The sequence below is a fragment of the Molothrus aeneus genome, chromosome 2 (genome assembly GCF_037042795.1).
Source record: "Molothrus aeneus isolate 106 chromosome 2, BPBGC_Maene_1.0, whole genome shotgun sequence".
Classification (NCBI taxonomy): domain Eukaryota; kingdom Metazoa; phylum Chordata; class Aves; order Passeriformes; family Icteridae; genus Molothrus; species Molothrus aeneus.
Genome location: NC_089647.1, coordinates 1312200 through 1330640, shown reverse-complemented (window position 1 = coordinate 1330640; position 18441 = coordinate 1312200). Strand labels below are relative to the sequence as shown.

General features: G+C 58.1%; 3 protein-coding genes across 5 annotated transcripts in view; 2 read left to right on the top strand and 1 right to left on the bottom strand.

The window, feature by feature from the left end:
- ARHGEF17 (Rho guanine nucleotide exchange factor 17) overlaps positions 1-6025 on the top strand; it is a 29064-nt gene extending 23039 nt beyond the window's left edge. The window contains exons 7-21 of one of the 2 annotated variants that reach the window (XM_066571849.1): positions 168-218; positions 452-561; positions 672-757; positions 868-986; positions 1217-1430; positions 1546-1619; positions 1732-1925; positions 2037-2290; positions 2620-2866; positions 2948-3034; positions 3119-3186; positions 3480-3628; positions 3721-3895; positions 4542-4784; positions 5263-6025. In XM_066571849.1, coding sequence (XP_066427946.1) covers positions 168-218; positions 452-561; positions 672-757; positions 868-986; positions 1217-1430; positions 1546-1619; positions 1732-1925; positions 2037-2290; positions 2620-2866; positions 2948-3034; positions 3119-3186; positions 3480-3628; positions 3721-3895; positions 4542-4784; positions 5263-5453 — 2262 coding nt within the window. In that variant the 3' untranslated portion in view covers positions 5454-6025. Of the gene's footprint in view, positions 1-167; positions 219-451; positions 562-671; positions 758-867; positions 987-1216; positions 1431-1545; positions 1620-1731; positions 1926-2033; positions 2291-2619; positions 2867-2947; positions 3035-3118; positions 3187-3479; positions 3629-3720; positions 3896-4541; positions 4785-5262 lie in introns of both variants that reach the window. The other variant, XM_066571848.1, reaches the window with a different exon arrangement.
- Positions 6026-7381: 1356 nt separating this feature from the next.
- Positions 7382-13715, top strand: RELT (RELT TNF receptor). 2 transcript variants are annotated; one of them, XM_066571844.1, is made up of 11 exons: positions 7382-7470; positions 9842-9917; positions 10154-10246; positions 10334-10488; positions 10575-10660; positions 10835-11071; positions 11211-11291; positions 11374-11455; positions 11529-11714; positions 11784-11904; positions 12503-13715. In XM_066571844.1, the coding sequence occupies exons 2-10, from the start codon at positions 9873-9875 to the stop codon at positions 11869-11871; spliced, it is 1053 nt and encodes a 350-aa protein (XP_066427941.1). In that variant the 5' UTR covers positions 7382-7470; positions 9842-9872; the 3' UTR covers positions 11872-11904; positions 12503-13715. The 2 variants fall into 2 exon arrangements, with proteins under 2 accessions (XP_066427941.1, XP_066427942.1); XM_066571845.1 differs by lacking the exon at positions 7382-7470 and adding an exon at positions 8019-8363.
- Positions 13325-18441, bottom strand: part of FAM168A (family with sequence similarity 168 member A) — a 128512-nt gene continuing 123395 nt past the window's right edge. Inside the window, exon 9 of the mRNA XM_066571847.1 lies at positions 13325-17942. The gene's annotated coding sequence lies outside the window, so the exon portion shown is untranslated. The remainder of the gene's footprint in view (positions 17943-18441) is intronic.

Sequence of the window (18441 nt, the reverse complement as noted above, 5' to 3'; positions counted from 1 at the left end):
CTCCTCCAGGTGCAGCTTTCCCCATTGTCATTTGGTTTTTATGGGCCCCTGGGGGTTTGGGAAGGGACTGGAGTCCCATTTCTGAGCTGGGGGATGCAGGAGCAGGGATGAAGACCACAAAGCTCCTTGCAGTGACTTCCCAACCACGAGTCTCCTTGTCCCCACAGCTCCAGGCTCCGCTCCGCAGGTTCCTGCGCCAGGAGATGGTGGTGGAAGTGGTAAGAGTGGGATCTGAGGGGAAATGGGACCACACCCTGGGTGGGCAGTGAGAGGCTGTGAGTGCAGGTGATGGGGTGCCTGTGTGCCCATGGGAGGCTATGGATGGATGAATGGGTGGATGGCACGGACAGATGGAAGAGCAAGGCAGCACATGGGGAAACTGAGGCAGGGCCCTCTCCCAGCACTGGCACAGATGGTCACTAACCCCCTGGTGTCTCCCACTGCTCCACAGAAGGCGGTGGGTGGGAAGAAGGACCGCTCCTTCTTCCTCTTCTCGGACCTGCTGGTGTGCACCACGCTGAAGCGCAAGTCAGGCTCGCTCCGCCGCAGCTCCATGAGCCTGTGAGTATCCCCAGGCTTGGGGACACCCCCTGGGTGCCTCTGCCAGCTGGCCTGGCTTTAGGGGGATGTGGCTGTGGGTGCAGCTCAGCCATCCCCCCCCAACCTCCCAGGTACACAGCAGCCAGCGTGATCGACACCGCCAGCAAGTACAAACTGCTCTGGAAGCTGCCCCTGGAGGATGTGGACATTGTCAAAGGTCTGTCACTGCCTGCTGGGGTGTCCCATCTCACCCCAAAACCCATGGCTGCCCCTGGCTGGTAGTGCCAGGGAGGGAGGGGTTAGCGCCGTGCGTGTGTCCCCACACAGGTGCCTCGCAGGCCACCAACAGGGAGAGCATCCAGAAAAGCATCAGCCGCCTGGATGAAGACCTCAACACGCTGGGGCAAGTCAGCAAGCTGTCAGAAACCCTCAGCTTCCCCCACCAGGTATGGGGATGGCTGTCCCCTGGTTGGATATGTTCCAGTGGGAACACATAGGATGTCCTCAGCCAGAGGGGACAGCCTGTGGCAGGGCTGGTGGCCATAAGCATCCTAAAGCCACAAAAGAGGTTGGGGCAGCCTCTTTTGGAGGATGCCAGGGGATGGACAGGGGGTTATCAAGCACGTGGCTTGTGGTGGCCCGTCCCTGAGAGCTGAAGTGGTGTCCCCGTCCCAAGGGCCTGGATGACGTGATCAAGGACCTGATGGCCGCCATCCACCGGGAGCTGTCGGAGAAGCAATCCCTGTCCTTCAGCATGGCCTTCCCCCCCAACAAGGTGGAGCTCAGCACCACCAAGGCTGACGGCACCGAGTCCTTCATCTTCGAATTCCCCAACCCCGACGCCCGGCTCGGCTTCGAGCAAGCCTTCGAGGATGCCAAGAAAAAGCTGGGTAACACCAGGGAGGGGGGAGCTGGACGTGGTGGTGGGCTTGGCATCCCCCCCACCCTGCTTTGGCAGACCCCTTTCCTCCATCACTTCTTGATCCCCCAATGTGATTTTCCCAGCTTCCAGCAAAAACTGCCTGGACCCGGAGTTCCTCAAAGCCATCCCCATCATGAAGACGCGGAGTGGGATGCAGGTACTCAAAGTCTGGGCTCAGGCACCCCACAGATCCTCCCCATCCCAGTGGTCTTCCTGCCAGACAGCTCCTGCATCCCTCCTGAATAACCCAACCTTCTGCTCCCTCGCAGTTCTCCTGCGCCTCTCCCAGCCACGGCAGCCCCGAGAGCTCGCACGAGGTTTGGGTTTGCAACAGCGACGGCTACGTGGGGCAGGTTTGCCTGCTGAGCATCCGCAAGGAGCCCACGGTGGAGGCCTGCATCGCCGTCTGCTCCGCCAGGATCCTCTGCATCGCCTCCGTGCCCGGCCTCAAGCGCGCCTACAGGTAGGACATGCCCAGCCCCGCGGTGCTGGGGGCTCAGGGCAATGTCAGGGCGATGCTGGAGCTGTTTCTCTCCCTTTTCTCCCTCGCTCCTTCCCTCCCCGGTGGCAGCAGGGAGCGTGTGGAGCCGCTGGGCAGCCCCTCGGCGGAGCTGGGCCCGGCGCCGCCGCCGGAGGATGCGGGGCCGCAGCCGTGCCTGCACATCTCCATCTCGGGCTCGTCGCTGGAGCTCTCGGAGCCCATGGACGGTGGCAACAGGGAGCTGGTGCCCTTTGACAGCGATGACACCGATGATGAGTCCTCGCCCAGCCCCTCTGGGACGCTGCAGAGCCAAGCCAGCCACTCCACCATCTCCTCCAGCTTCGGCAGTGAGTCCTCCCCAGCCCCTGCTTAGGGAGAAATGCACTTTTTAGCCTCAAAATTATGGCTAGCTGCACTGTTTTGGCCTCCCTGCCTTGTATTCCTTGGGGGAATCTGCAGGTGGAGGCTTTTGAACCTGGGAAAAGAGATGTTGAGAGGCATCAGCCCAACAGTGTGGTGCTGGGATGGGGGGACTTCGGGTGAAGCCTCGTGGGTTTTGGGGCTCGGCATCCCTGTGCCATCCCCTGGGCTTGACATCACCCATGATGGTCTCTTCCCTGTGACTTTGGAGGGTGTTGGATGGTCGTGGTGTGACCCATTCCTTCCTCCCCCGCAGATGAGGAGATTCCCAGCTGCAAGGAGGCAGCAGTGGAGACGACGAGCTCGGAGGAGGAGCAGGAGCCTGGCTTCATGCCCATCCCTGGCACCTACGGGCAGAGCCGGCGCGGCGAGAGCCCCACGGACGGGCGGGCCCTGCGCCGCTCCAGCCGCGGCTCCTTCACCCGCGGCAGCCTCGAGGACCTGCTCAGCCTCGACCCCGAGGCCCACCAGAGCTCCATGTGGCTGGGCACTGAGGATGGCTGGTAGGTCCCCAGGGTGGGAATTCCTGCGTGGAATTCACGCCAGTCCCTGGGGGAGCCTCAAGCTTGGCTCTCCTCCTGCAGCATCCACGTGTACCAGTCCTCGGACAACATCCGGAACAGGAAGAACAGCATGAAGATGCAGCACGCTGCTGCTGTCATGTGCATCCTGTGAGTGGGGAAGGAAGGGGGATTTTCAGCTCTGGGGATTTTGGGCTTCTGCAGCTGGATGTCAAAGGTGGTTTGTGCCCACAGGTACCTGGATAACCAGGTTTTTGTGTCACTGGCCAACGGGGAGCTCGTTGTGTACCAGCGGGAAGCAGGTGAGGTTGGATTTGGGACGTCAAAAATGCAGCCCCAAAGAGGTGGCTGTTGGAGGGTGGCTTGGGCAGCCCCTGGGGACCTGGAGGGATGCTGGAGACACCACACTCAGAGGCAGGTGGAGGTGGGCATTCTTGCTGCCACTGGAACCCCATGGTGGCACCAATTTATGTCCCCTCTGAGGGGTGACCCGGAGAAAGTTGTCTTCAGCCACCACACCCCATTGTCCATATCGAGTTGGACTTGTATTTGGGAACACTTTAACTTACCCACCCCACTCTCCCCACCCTCTCAGGCCGCTTCTGGGACCCCCAAAACTCCAAGTCCCTGTCACTGGGCTCACCAGGGAGCCCCATCACCAAGATGGTGGCGGTGGCAGGGAAGCTGTGGTGCGGCTGCCAAAACCGAGTCATCGTCCTCAACACCACCACGCTGGCACAGGAGGTACGGGGGTGGTGGCAGGAGGGCACTCTGGGAGGTGTGATGGGTGCTGGTGGCATCACTGGTGGCATCACGGGTGGCATGTGTCCCCTCAGCACACGCTGCAGGTGGGGCAGGACGGCGGGCGCAGCGTCACCTGCATGGTGAGCGCGGGCAGCGGCGTGTGGGTGGCTCTGCAGGGCAGCGCCCAGGTCAGGCTGTACCACGCCACCACCTACGAGCAGCTGGCAGAGGCAGACATCACCCCCCCAGTGCACAAGATGCTCGCAGGTAAGTGACACCCAGGACACGTCTCCAGAGGGTGCCAGCGCCCCTGGGAAATGCCCTGAGGGAGCCAGTGCTGGGAGAGTGAGGATGCTGCCTTTGGGGAAGGAGATACGAGGCCTTGTGCTCGTGTTAGGCAGCTGGGTAATCCCACGTGGAAATAGGGCAGCCCCTGGGGGAATGGATAATGCCGTGTTGGAGCAGGGCGGTAATCCCATAATCACAGAATCGGGGAATTCCTGAATGGTTTCAGCTGGAAGGGACCTTAAAGATCATCAAATTCCAACCCCCTGCCATGGCAGAGACACCTTCCACCATCCCAGGCTGCTCTAAGCCCCAATGTCCATCCTGGCCTTGGACACATCCAGGGATCCAGGGGCAGCCATAGCTTCTCTGGGAATCTGTGCCAGGGCTCACCACCCTCACAGGGATTGGGGAAGGGAATTCCTTCCCAACATCCTCTCTCAGTGGGAAGCCCTTCCCCCTTGTCCTGTCAACCCACTGTGATGCCACCATCCGGGGCGGGGTGTGAGCTGCCTTCCCCAGGTCCCATGTGCCACACACAGATCCCCCTGGGAATGGATCCCTGCGGGTGGGGGGTTCCCAGCCCCGTGGGGCAGGACCAGGCACTGACAGGGGGCATGCCCGGCAGGCTCGGATGCCATCATCCGGCAGCACAAGGCCGCCTGCCTGCGGATCACGGCCCTGCTGGCCTGCAAGGACCTGCTGTGGATCGGGACCAGCGCCGGCGTGGTGCTCACCCTGGCCGTGCCCCCCAAGGCGGCCCCCACGCTGGTGGGGCTGTCCCAGGGCCACACGGGCCACGTGCGCTTCCTGACGGCCATCGAGCTGCCCGACGGCTTGGACGTGCTCTTCCCGCTGCCCAGGGACACGGGTACGTGGGGTGGTGGCACCTCCCGGTGCTGGCACTGCCCGGGAGCAGTGCCCAGAGTTTGTGGGGCTGGGAGTGAAATGTCGGAGTCCCCGTTGCATTCCTGCCTCGTTCAAATCCAGGGTGAAAAACTAGCAGTGGAGGGTGGGGGAAACTGGGTGCTCAGCTGCCCTCTGGCAGCGTGGGCAACCCCAAATGTCCCAGGGAGACCCAAATTCCCACAGTGTGGCCCAGATCTGAGGCAGGGCTGGGATGGGGAGGAGGAGGAGATGGAATGGGAGCTGGCAGTTTTGACGGAGGAGCTGATTTGGGGATTTCCCAGCTTGGGCTGGGAGGGGCTGTTGGGATGAGAGGAGGTTTTTGGGGCCGGGATGTGGTGCCTGGGAAGGCGGCGGAGGGCTGATGCTGAGGTGCTCTGGCGGGGACCGGGGGAGCTGTGGGCACACAGGTGACAGCGTTTGGGGCGTTCTGCGCTCGGCAGGGGCCGAGAAGCCGAGCGAGGCGGAGAAACGAGACCCGTCGCGGCCCCGCGCCCCCGCCCTGGCCCTGTCCAAGCCCAAGATGTTGGTGATCAGCGGCGGCGACGGCTACGAGGATTTCCGGCTGACCAGCAGCAGCGAGACCGTGGGCAGGGACGACAGCACCAACCACCTGCTCCTCTGGAGAGCGTGACCTGCCCGGGCCAGGAACGGGGGGTGCCGGCCCCCCCTGTGTGCAGAGGGGGGTCCCGGCCCCCTCCCCAGCGCCCCCCGCCCCAGCACCTCTCATCTCCGACCCGGCTGCTCTCTGTGTGCTCGGGGCTGGGGGGATGAGCCCCGCTGCCCCCGCCGCCCCCCTGGACTCGGGGGGGGACCCGCAGCGCTTGGGGGGCTCCAGAGGATGGGGAGGGGGCGGGGGTTTGCTCGGGAAGGCGCTGCGGAGGAGGAGGAGGAGGAGGAGGATGAGGAGGGTACCGAGCATCCCTGGGGAGCGGCCGGAGGATGCCCGACAGCCAGGATCCTGCCTTGCTCTCCGGTTTTGTGTGTGCCTGCTTTACGGGGCGGGGGGCGTCACCCCCCCCGGCCTCCGGGACCCCCGGCCACGCCGCGGGACCACCCCAGGGACAATCCCAATCCCAATCCGCCCGCGGTGTCCCCCCCGGCCCGGGCCTCCCGCTAACCCGCTCGCTCCATCGCCAGCACCCAGACAGCTCTGTTCGTTTGTTCGTTTGTTTTAAATATATATATATATTATATATATATAAACATCCTTATTTATTTGGGGGTTCGGGAGGGGACAGGGGCGTCTTCACCGCGCTGCCAGCCCCTGAGGGGTTAAAACTTCCCGGAGCATCGCCCCGAGGGAGAGCCCGGCCCCGCTGGACCGCGCTGGTGGAGGGGGGAGCTGATGGAGGGGAGGAGGGAAGGAAATTTGGGTGTCCCCCCCCCTCCTTCTCTGTGATTCCCAGCGGGATTTTGCAGCCTGGGAAGCGGGATGAAGGCGCTGCTGCCGTGTGAAGCGTCTCTGGATGAGAACAATCATCTTCAGCCACCAGGGCTGTCCCCCCACCCTTACAATGGGGGGCACCCTAAAAATGAGACTGTGCTGGACCAGCCCTGCCCCATGCGCCCTTTTTCTCCCCGATTTTCCTGCTTTCACCCCAGGATCCAGGCGAGATCAGTGCTCCCAGATTGGGACACCCTGTTGTCCCCAAGGGAGACGTGACAACCGTGGTGGCAGGGATGAATCAGGGTGTCCCCAATCCCACACAGCTGGGTGAGTGACAGGAATGCTGCCATCCCACATGGAGCCATCCGTCTGTCCGTCAGCGGGGTGAGTGGGCGTGTGCTATATTTGGGACGGTGAGGATATTTTGGGAAAGGGGTGGGGGGGATTTCGGTCACTTGGGGCTCTTTGTTATTAAAGGTCACCCGTGCCAGAGCGATCCCAGCGTGGTCTCGTCCTTCACCTCGGGATGGGGTGGCAGGGACAGGGTGAGGACGGGCACGGCTCCCGCCACCCACTGCTGTCACTGGGAATGTCACCCACCGGTGCCACTGGTGATGAAGACTCCGGTTGGAGGAAAAAACCGTTTCCACCACTGGGGTGCAGTTATTCTGTCCTGGATAGCCCTGAGGGGGATATCAGGATTTCCCTCCCTTATGCCACAGGGCATGGGGACGTGGCACTCCCCGGGTGGACAAACAGCTGGACGGGGGACACCAGGTCGTCCTGGGGAAAACCGAGAGGAACAGAAGGGGGCCTGACAGAAACCAGGTGTCCCCACTGTGTCCCCTAGGGAACAGGACAAGGTGTGCTGTAGGACAGGTAGGAAAGCGGGGCGCAGCACTCAGGGATGCCCCATGCGAGCCCACATGGGGAAGAAAACAAAACCAACCCTTTTTCTTGTTAATTTAAATTCCTGCTGGGCCGATAACACCCACCCCTCTCCTGTCGTTCCCGTTTTTCCCGCGGGTGGGACAAAGCCCATCCCAAATCCCGCCCCCGGCCGGGATCGCAGTTCCCGCAGTCCCCGCCGCGGCCGGGCGGTGGCGCTGCCGCGGGGAACGAGGGGGCGTGGCCTCTTTGCGTGACGTCACAGAACAGGGCGGTGTTTGCGAGCCGCGCGCCCGCGGGTTCATTCATAAGGAGGAGGCGGGAGCGACGGGGCCGCCCCGGGGGGAGCCCGGGGGCTCCGCGGCGGGGACAGGTAGGGAACCCCCCCTCATCCGGCATGGGGACCCCGCTCTGCCCGGGGGGTGCTCGGGATATTCCCCTTTGAAGGGTTAAAGGGCCGTTCCCCAGTGCGGGGCTCTGGGGTTGGGGTTTCCGCACCTTTGGGATGTGCCAGGACGGGGGGTCCGGTGTTTTTTGGGGTGCTCGACCCCCGCTTTGCGCGGTGTTTTTTGTCTCGTTTTATCCCTAAAGCTTTGGGGGAGCCCCGCCGGGAGTGGGGGCGCCCCGCGGGTCCGGGAGGCTGCGGCTGCTGCAGCGCCAAAGTAGGTTAAAATAAGGGGTGGGGGGGAGGAAAAGTAGGTTAAGGAATACTCAGCAGCAGCTGCCTGGGAAAAAAAGGTAGCAGCCGTGTCGGGTCTTTTTTTTTCTTTTTTTTCCCCCTTTTTTATTTTTTGCCGGAGCTGGAAAATCCCAGGGCTCGGAGCCAAAGAGCGGGGGATGCTGCGGGATGATGCGGGGCCGGGACGTGCCGCTGCCGGGGCTGAGCGCCGCCCCAGCGCTTCCCTGGGGATGGTTTGACTTTAAGGCTGGAATTTTGTGTCTGCTCCGTCGTTCCCAGCGCTCCCCCGGGCCCCGGGAGCGCGATAATGCCGAGTTTCGCTCCATCTGCCGGACAATCCCCTCCTTGTCCCGGGCTGTCTCCCGCAGCTGTTCCCCGAAGTTTTTCCGAACAGTTGCTCCTTTTTCCCTCCGTTTGTCCGCAGGAGCCTCGGCTGAAACCCTGCTCCCCCTCGGGGAGGGGAAGCCCTGGCTGGAATCCCGGCGGGCAGTTTTGGGTTACAGATTCTATTACGGGGAGCTGGGATAAACGGCTCATGTGATCCGGAGGGATTTGGGGACGTTTCCAACGCCGAGTCTCCTCTTCTGGTGTGTTGGCATTGATGCAGAGGTCAGGTGGGGTTCGGGGCTTGGAGTGTCCCCAAAAGCAGCCGGGTCTGGCACTGGTGAGGTTTTTTTTTGGTTTCCTCTGGCAAATTCTGTCGGTTTGAGGAGTGTGTCAGGGCAGCTGGGCTTCCCAGCATCACCAGCTGGGGATTTGTGCCTGCAGACCCCCTTCCCACGTAGGATGGCCCCAAGCTGCCCCCAAAAGCGGGTGCTGAGCCCTGGGCAAATCTCCAGTGCCAACCAGGAGCTGGCACCCTCTGCTCCCTGTGCTCTCTGCGCCTCCTGCATCCCTATGGCGGCGTTTTGTTCATCTGAGGGATGCCCTTAATCCCTGGATTAAACTTGGCCTCAACTCAGCTTTACCCCTGCTCCTGGTGGTGTTTAGATCCAGTTATCCTGATCTGGAATGCTTGTGGTCCCTCAGCCACAGTGGGACCTTCCTGTCCCCTCCTGAGGCCATTTCTTCCCCAGCAGAGCCGGTCCCCAGACATCTCAGTGAGTCCCCAAAGACTTTAAATTGCACAGCCCCAGAGAATTAAAATTAAACCCTCCATGTCAGGTTTAAACTCGAGTTTTATTGGATTATAGGGTGGAGAGCTTGCACAGGGTACCACCATCCCTTTGTGCTCGAGGGGCACATCCCAAATCCCAGGTGGATTCAGGAACTGGGCTGGCTCCATGCTGGCATCCTGTGAGAGTGCTCCTGTGCTGGGAGGAAACTGGAGTACAGAGGATGCTCATTCTGGGCTCTGCTCATTCTGGGTCCTGCTCATTTTGGGTGTCCCAACCCACATCCTATAAACACCTGGCTCACCCCCAAGACCCCCCTCATGTGTAGTTAGCTGCATCTCGGCGTGGTGCTGGCCACTAATTAGGAGAAACTCGTCAGGCCCAGGCTGTAATGAGGCTCTGCCAGGGCTCTCACAGGACCGTGACGACCGGGGGAATTTCCATGCAGGCAGCAGGATTTCCATGCAGAGGCTGGATCCGGGTTCGGGTTATTATTTATTTTTTCCTTCCTTCCTTCTCCTGTGCTGTCAGCATAGATTTTAATTTTAACAACCAATTCCTGAGCCTGAAGAGGGGGGGATGGGGCTCTGGGAAACACCTCTTGCTCTGTTCATGTTTTTATTTAAATATGTTTAAATATTTTTAGTGACTTCATTTCCTTGTGACAGATGCAAAAGGATTTCCTCCGGAGCAGGAAAAAACCCTTTCTTTAACTTGGTTTAGCATCATCTGCTCCTTGCATGAATGGTGTGAGGTTGGTCCCTCTCCAGTTTGGGATGGAGCTGGATCTCTGAGGGAAGGGGTGATGCTGGCCCTTCCATAAAATCTCTAAAACAACTTTCTGGGGGATGGTGCTGTTGGGATATTTAGGCAGCATCCCAGAGGGGAGAAAAAGGGCTCCCAAATTACTTCTCCAGTGGATGATGACCCTGTTGCTCCCCCTTGGGCAGGTCTCCCCAGGGTGATGAAGAGGAGCAGGTGATGAAGAGGAGTGGGATGCACTGGTGGCTTGTCACTGTCCTGGGGGTGAGTATGACCTCGTCTGTCCCATCCCATCCCTCTGCTTCTCCGATGCTCCACCACCACCCCATCACCATACAGGACACGGGGATGGGTTTGCATCTGCCCTGGTGCATCCAGCGAGTTCACATCCCTCACCCCGCTGGAGAGGGCCATCCGCTGGCTGAGGGACAAGCCAGAGGGTGGCATTTGCCACCGGAGCCGCAGCAGGGGCGGCACTGAGCGCTCTGATCGTCCTGCAGGTGCTGGGCGGACCTGCCTGGACCAGCGCCGGGAGCTGCAGCGCTCCGGAGCAGGGCACAACGGGATGCCCGCCCGGAGAGGAGCCCAGCGGGGTAAGCCGAGCCCAGCGGGCTGAGCCGAGCCCAGCTGAGGCTGCGGGAGCCGCGCATCGCTCATCCCCTCCCTCTCCTCCATCGCAGGATCCATCGGGGTCGTGCCGAGCTTGTCCCCCCGGCACCTTCTCGCTGGGGGCCGCGTCCTGCGCCGCTCACACGCAGTGCCGGGCCGGGAACAGGGTGCTGGTGGCAGCGGGGACGGCGGCGAGCGACAGCCGCTGCGGAGCCTGCCTGCCGGGGTGAGCCCAGCCCGGACACCGAGCCCCAGCTCCAGCCCCGCCCGGGCTCCGGGGCCGTGTCCTGACCCTCCCGTCCCGCCCCGCAGGTTCCACAGCCCCGCAGGGGAGAGGGAGCCCCGGGGCCGGTGCCTGCCCTGCGCCGCTGCTCCCCGCAGCACCCCGGGCTGCCCAGGTGGGTGCTGGAGCCGGGGGTGCCACAGGGTGTGTGTCCCCCTTGGGGTGTCCTGGCAGCTGAGGACACCTCCGCTCACGATGCAAGCGGCTTCTGCTTTCCTGTGGAAACGGGGTTTAATCCCAATAATCCCAGCAAAGCCCCTCTCTGAGGCTGATCCCTGTTTCCCTGCAGGCCGGCGGCGAGCCCGCAGCCCCGAAATGCCGGGCAGGGCACCGAGCACTAACGGGACACGCGTGACCCTGCTGGGTGAGGAAGAGGAGGAGGCGGCAGCAGCAGCGCAGGCGGCTGTGCTGACCATCGTCCCGGTCTTCTGTGCCATGGGATTGTTGGGAATCCTGGTGTGCAACCTGCTGAAGAAGAAGGGTTATCACTGCACTGCCAGCAAGGAGCCCCAGCCTGGCAGCACCGGTGAGCCCTGGTGATCCCACATCCATCTCATCTTGCTCAGCCCATTCCTGTGATTTCTTGTCCTTGTCCCAGGGCATCCTGTGTGTCCTTTGGGTGCCTCATCCCCCATCACCGAGTCTTCCCTAACTTCTTCTTCCAGGTGCCAGCTCCATCTACCAGCTGGAGGATGCCAACGAGGACACCATTGGGGTGCTGGTGCGGCTGATCACCGAGAAGAAAGGTCAGGGGGTCCCAGGAAAGGGGAGGAGGGGGTGACCTGGGCCAGAGCCCCGTGACCCCCAGCTCCTTGGTGTCACACACAGAAAATGCAGCGGCGCTGGAGGAGCTGCTGAAGGAGCACCAGAGGCAGCAGCTGATGCCACCAAGCTGTCCCCCCCTCAATAAGTAAGAGGCTGCACTGAGCACCCCCCATGGTGGGAGCACCCCCACCATGCTGATGGCATTTCCCCCTCCCCAGGCTGCACCTCCTGCCTCAGTTTCCCCCTGCCTGCCACCACCAGCAGCACCTGCACACGGTGCAGGGCCCGGCCCCGTGTGCCCGCTGTGACCAGAAATGGCCCGAGGTGCTGCCACCGCTCGGTGCCACCAAAGCCCCCAAACCCGGCGCTCATCCCAGCGAGGTGACCATCCTCTCCATCGGCAGGTAAGCAGGGACAGCCCCTGGTGTGCCCCCTCTGCAGGGGGGACAGGCTGATGTGGTGCTCTCCAACAGGTTCCGGGTGTCCCGGATCCCGGAGCTGAGGAGCGAGGCCGGGGGAGAGCCCGTCCGTGGTCCCCTCCCTGCCAGCAGCGGGATGTGACCCCAGATGGAACAGCACCAAGGGCCCCACCAGGTGAGGGGAGCCCTGGGGTCCTTCCTGGACAAAGGGGTTCTGAAGGCTGGGAAATGGAGCATTAACAGCGTTGGGACACAGTGTGGGGACAGTGAGGCAGGAGGGAGGGACACCCTCGCTGCAGGGCCTGGCACGGGCTGGCACGGCCGGGGGCTGCTCTGTGACTCATGGGCAGCTGCAGGGGCTCACGTGCCCTCGCTCACGTCCCCGTGTCCCCTCCTCCAGCAGCACTGGACCATCCAGCCCTGGGCCCCTCCCGACATGGACATGGAGGGGCTGGAGCATGGCCAGGGCAGGGAATGGAGCTGGGAAGGGAATGGAGCACCAGGAGGGGCTGAGGGAGCTGGAAAGGGGCTCAGCCTGGAGAAGAGGAGGCTCAGGGGAGACCTTGTGGCTCTGCACAACTCCTGCCAGGAGGGTCAGGCTCTGCTCCCAGGGAACAGGACAAGGGGAAACAGCCTCATCAAATGGTGCCAGGGGAGGTTCGGGTTGGGGAGTGACAGCCATGAATGAGCGACACCGAGTGGCTCCTGCCACCTTGGGTGGTGCAAAGGGGCCAGTCCAGGCTCACCTGTGGTCCATCCCTTGTCCTCCACAGCAGGCACCTGGCCTGGGGGCTGCCTTGGGTCGGTGACACCCACAAAGACCCCGTGCAGGGGTGGAGGACACTGGGCATTGTGTGAAAGCCAGTCCTGCTCAGAGCTGTGAAGTGCTGGAGGTGGCAGCTCAGCTTCTCCTCCTGCCACCAAGGTGTCCAAGAGCAGCACAGCAAATCCAGCATCTTGCTTGGCTGGTGAGAAGGATTCTCTGTCCCTGAGGCCTGATGGTGGCCACAGCATGGTGGCCTCACAGAAGGTGACTCCAGGAGCTGCGATGCCGGGGGTGGTGGCCACAGGAATCATCATCTCTGGGAACCATGATGCCACCACACAGCTCCACTGGAAGCACAGAGGACACTGGATGCCATTTCATGGTCACCTTCTGAGTCTGTTGAGCTCTTCAGGACCATCATGAACTCCTGATTTCCCTCCATCACCTGGTGCCAGCGCTCAGCATCGCAGGATAATGAATCACTGGATCACAGAATTATTCCTCCCTTCCCAACAGCCCAGCTGGGGCATGGATTGCTCTGGGCAAAGCTGGTCTCCTGCAACCATCCATCCCTCCATCCATCCTCTCTCCAAAGTCCCAGTTCAGGAGCACACGGTGGTGGTGATGCTCACCATGCAGATGACACATTTCACTTTCCATAGGAATTGCTTCTATGGGATCACGCTGGCTTGGCCCTGTTGGGATAACCCATCCAAGGTTGGGTTGGAGACCATCAGCCTCAACCACCAACCCAAAAAAAGGGTTTATGGCTGGTCCCATTCACCTCCCCACAACATCACCGTGCCAAAAAACCAACCACCAAACCCTCTTGGGCTCTTTTATTTATTTATTTAATTTTTTTTGGAAACATTTTAATAGTTATCGAATGTTCTACATCTTACAGTAAATATCGTACAGTTACAAACTCTTGGCTGAAATCTGTCAGGGAGATCACGACCTGATCTTCAGAACCAAAACCAGAACAGAAAACAAACAGGAAAACAACCCCAAATTTACACTTCAGATGGACAAACTGAGGCTGTGGGGCTCTCCAGGGCATCAGTCGAAGGCCATGTTCCCTACACACCTGTGAGATGTAGACTTGGAAGACGTGGTTACTCTTGGGTTTAAATTTTTTTTTTTTTGTTACTGTTCTTTCAGGGAAATTTTTTTTTTGGTATTTATTCTTATTTAAGAGGTCCAATAATACTTAAAAATGAGCTGGTCTGGTGGTTGAAATCAATTTAAAATTAACTACATAGAAAGAGGGGTGGGAGCCTGGTGTGGGTTGAGGCCGTGTTGTGGGAAGGGGAGGGTTTGGGTGTGATCCTGCACCTTGCCATGCTTCCCTACAAATCCCTCCCCACATCCTGAACCCCTCTTCCCCCTGGAAAATTCCATCTCCCTGCTCCATCTCTTGCAGGAGGATGCGGGGAGGCTGCAGGTGGCCATGTTGCATCAAGATTATTCCCTACAAGCAGCACAATCGAGCGCTTCCAAATGGGAATCGCTCCTGTCAAACCACAAATTTTGCTATTCCTGCCCTGCAAACATTCCCACAAGTTCTTTTACCTGATTGCCAGAGAATCTCCAAGTGTCATGGTGCAACATGCCACAGAAATGCCTTTTCCAAGGATTTCCTCCCTCCCAAGCTCCGTCACAGGCTTTATTTTCCTTTTTTTTTCCCTAAGGGAATGCTAACACACAGCAGAGAAAATATCTGGAGGCTGATCCTGGCTTGGGAGCAAAGTGAAGGGAAGATGGGCAGAGGGTCACCACAGTTGGAGGGCCTGAAAATATTGGCAATTAAAAAAAAAAAAAAAACCAGAAACAAAAAAAAATCCTGGATTTATGGGTATCCAGCAGCTCTTATTGCTATTGTTGGCTGGTTGGATTTTACCAAAAATAAAGCCTCAAATGTTGTTTTCCACCCTGCTGAAAAGCCAGGATCCCATTTCATGCCCTCCAGCTGGGAACCACATTCCCAGAGGGGATGGCAAAGAGTCAGGGGGTCTCTCTGGGAAGGACCAGATTCAGTGGGATGCTGGTGGCTGGAGGAAAACCTGATGCTCTGAACATCCCTCATTAAAACAAACCCCTTAAATAACATTTCCTGGGAATTACATCCCAAAACTGAAACCATGCTGAACTGAGTGATTTATTATCCATAACTTGCAGTAGCAAATCCTTGCCTGGAGGGTTCAGCCACTTGGAGGCATGATGGCCTCAGGCTTCAAGGGGCTCCTGGGCTTTGGGGGTCACCACCACCACTAAAATCCTATTTTCCCCCAAATCTTGCATCGCAGCTTGTGTTCTGAACTAAAGGTAAGGTCTGGGATGGGTTAATGGTTCAGAGTTATTTTTTTCCTTCCTCTTTAGCTGGAATTTTAATCTCAGACACTTCAGTGGCTGCTAAGGATGGTTTAACCCCTCCTGCTCTTTCCCACTGATGCCCAGTGTGATCCTTCACTGTGGAAAACCCTTTTCCTTAACCAACATCAGCAAAGCTTTGCTGGAATGAAATATCTGAGAAGCTGGTGGCCCCCATCAGTGTCCCCCACTGTGACCTTCCCAGGACCCTCAGTTGAGCCATGACTTGACCAAGGGAAGGGCAGGGAGCACTTGGGAAGGAGCTACCCAAGCCTGGCACTGTGTGGTGGCCCCAGAGCCATGTGGTGGCCCCTGGTTCCACACAGTGGCTCAAGGCTAGTTACTAAATGTCCTCACTAAAGCCTCTGGCCCAGCAGGTGGCAAATATTTCACCTCTCCACACTTTGGTTAATGAGTATTTCTGCCTGGGAATAATGGGATGAGGAGCTCTGCATCTGCTATTGATCCAAGCAAAGGAATTAAAACCCAACTGCCCTGTGCCAGTGGGAACACTGGGTGATCCACCGTGTTCATCTCCTGGGGCTTTCTCCCCCGCCTTTAATGTTTCTTTTCCTTCCAGGAGAAAGCCCAACATCTCCTTTCCACACATGGGCCAGAATTTTAGGAGTGGTTCCTGAAGTGGTGCAGGGTGTCTGGGACAGTGGTGGGATGGTGTCTGCTGGTTCAGGTCGTTTGCAGAGCCCAGGCTGGGATCCCAAAGCTCGCTGGGACCCCACAAACCAGAGCGCCATTACGTGGGGAGACCTGACTCAGTGCTGACAGACAGCTCCTGGTGTGTAACACAAAGTCAACATGAAAAGGGGATCTCAGAAATCTTCAGTTCTTAGGATCTGGGGATTTTTTGGCCCAGGTTTAACTGCAATGTGCTACAAACAGTGCAAGGATGATGTGTGGGTGTTATTTCCCAAGGCCCTGTTGCTCTTTACTAATCCTTGGCTTTGCCAAACCAAATGGGGAACCCACTGATGATTGGCTCTTTTTCCCTTCTCCTTTCCCTCAATACCACCCCAAAGTGCAGCCCAAGGGTGCCCCTTCCCCACCCCACAGCACAATCTTCCCCCACTTTGTTCCTCTTGAGGCTGAGGAGGTCAACCAGAGCTTTGCTCTAGATTTCCTTCAAAACCAGCAGAATCAACCAAATGACCCCCAAACAGAAGTGCCAATGCCAACACCCAACCTGACAAACTCCTGGGACCAACCAGTGGGAGGGAAAGAGCTCCAGGAGCTCAAGCCAAGCTGGGAGACTCCACTGAGAGCATGGAACATTTTGGCACACTTGAGGCAAAAATCAAAACCTAACCAAGCTTTTGTCATTAAAAAAAACCCGAAAAAAGTCCCAAAAACCTTGTTTCTATGCTGGGTTTAGTGACAAGGATTTAAAAACAAACTGGCCACAAGCATTGTCTGCAAATCCAAACTGCCTCTGCTGCCCTCAAGACAACTTATTGCTCTACTTGGACACCCCGAGTGGGGATGTCACCAGCTTCCTGTCCCCATGTCCCCAGGTAAGCCAAATCCCCCCAAAATGACCCTGATGCCCACAGCCTCTGTGTGACTGGTGTCCCCCATCCTGGTCCATGCCAACTGTGGATCACCTTCCCTGCTGTCACCTCTTCTCAGGTGCCTTCCCGTGAAGGAGGCGACGTGTTTATTGCTATTGCTTCCTCCTCTCCCACCTCTCCAAGCAGAGCAGCCAGACATCATCCCCTTCCCCGGCCTTTCTCTGTGGTGCTGGTATTTGTGCTTGGATGAACGTTTCTCCTGGAAGTCCTGGAGCTGTAACCCAAAGAACGGGAGGGGGACACCTCAACTGCCACCGAGGCCGTGCAGTTTGGTCTCAGCCCCGCCAACACCTTGGGTGCCAGCTGAAGCCACCCATCCTGCCCTCACTCTGCCTTGAAGACCCATCTCCATCAACCAGACGCCCTCTTTTCTCACACCACCATACTCTGGAGAAGCTCCTCAGACCAAAAACTGGACCTGGAGGAACTCTTCAGACCAAACCCTAAACCTGGAAGAGCTCCTCAGACCAAACCCTACGCCTAGAGGAGCTCTTCAGACCAAATCCTAAACTGAGAGAAGCTCCCCAGATCAACCCTTGGACCTGGAGAAGCTCTCCAGCCCAACCTTTGGACATCTCCTTGCTTCCCTCAGCAGCTGCCCAGCACATCTGTGACTGCAAACAGCAGCCACACAAGGAAGGAGCCTCCTTCTCCCTCACACTGCCTCAGGACGTGGCTGAGGGGGAGCATCCCGTTCTCCCAAGGGGTTCCAGATGCTCCCAGGGCATGCATCTACCTGCTGCTCCCTTCCCATCACCCATGATCCGTGTGCCCAGTTGGAAAAAGCAGACCAAAGACCTGCTGGTGACCAGTCCTCGTGCTTCCTAAGACAAGTGTGTTACGTCGCTAATTATATTTATATTCTCTTACTCCTACAAAAAGAAGGGATGAGTTCAGAATTCCACTGCAGATAATGCATTTATAATCTATCACGACAGCTATCTGGAAGACACCAATTTTCTTGTAATATGTTATGAAAGATTGAATAATTTATATTCTTCAACTAAAAATACCCAAACCAAATCGGAATAAGCCTGCCTACCAGCGCTGTGCTTTTCACATAGTACCCTGAACATCAACCACTCTTACTAGCCAAAAAAAATCTAGGCTCTTGTCAACAACAACGACAACAGAAAAATAACAGAAAGAACCCAAACGAACAAGAAGTGGGGGGATCTTTGCACCACTCAGCTGGGCAATGCTGGAAAAGTGAAGATTCTGAGCTTTCAAATGATAGGACCGAAGAGAGAACTCGACTATTGCTCAGTGTCAGTATGTGTGTTACACAATTCATGTGGGAGGGGGAGGAAGGGGGGAAAAAAGAGGCAGAAGATTAGAAAAAGCAGCTTTTACAAAAACCACTAAAGAATGCATAAAGTGACCCTTGCACTTTTTTTTTTCTTTTGTTCTTGCAAACAGACGAGGTGCTGCAGCCCAGCGGCCGCAGCACCGATGTAAGACTTGTGTAGTTGCATACAATGTTTGACTCCGGATCTGGAAGAGAGCAAATACATTAAAAACAGGGAGTTAGAAGGATGTTCTCCTCTTCTCTGCACCCCTGCACCACGTGGAGCTGATCCATATGGAATTTAACCATCCCTGTGGGCAATTTGTCAGGCGAGGGAGCTGGGAAAGCAGCAGCTTACCCGGTGGTATCCAACACAGAGGATTACAAATATGCAGATGAGCTGCTCCCTGCTAATTGCACACCAATTTGGGAGGGGCAGGATTAGCCCGGTGTAATTTGTGTGGCACAGAGAGATTTTAGATAACCCCAGGGCTGGATGGGATCTCCATGGGCAGCATCGTGTTCCCATCAGCTGCCTGTGCTGGTAATTGGGCATGATGGGCCAAGGACTGCAGGAACAAGCAGCTGGGATTTCTGGGATCCCAGGCATGACAGGAACACACAGGCAGTGCATGCAACCCCGGTGCTAATGAACAGCCTGATCTCCCAGCAGAGGAAAGGAAATTTTCCAGGGACAGAAAGATG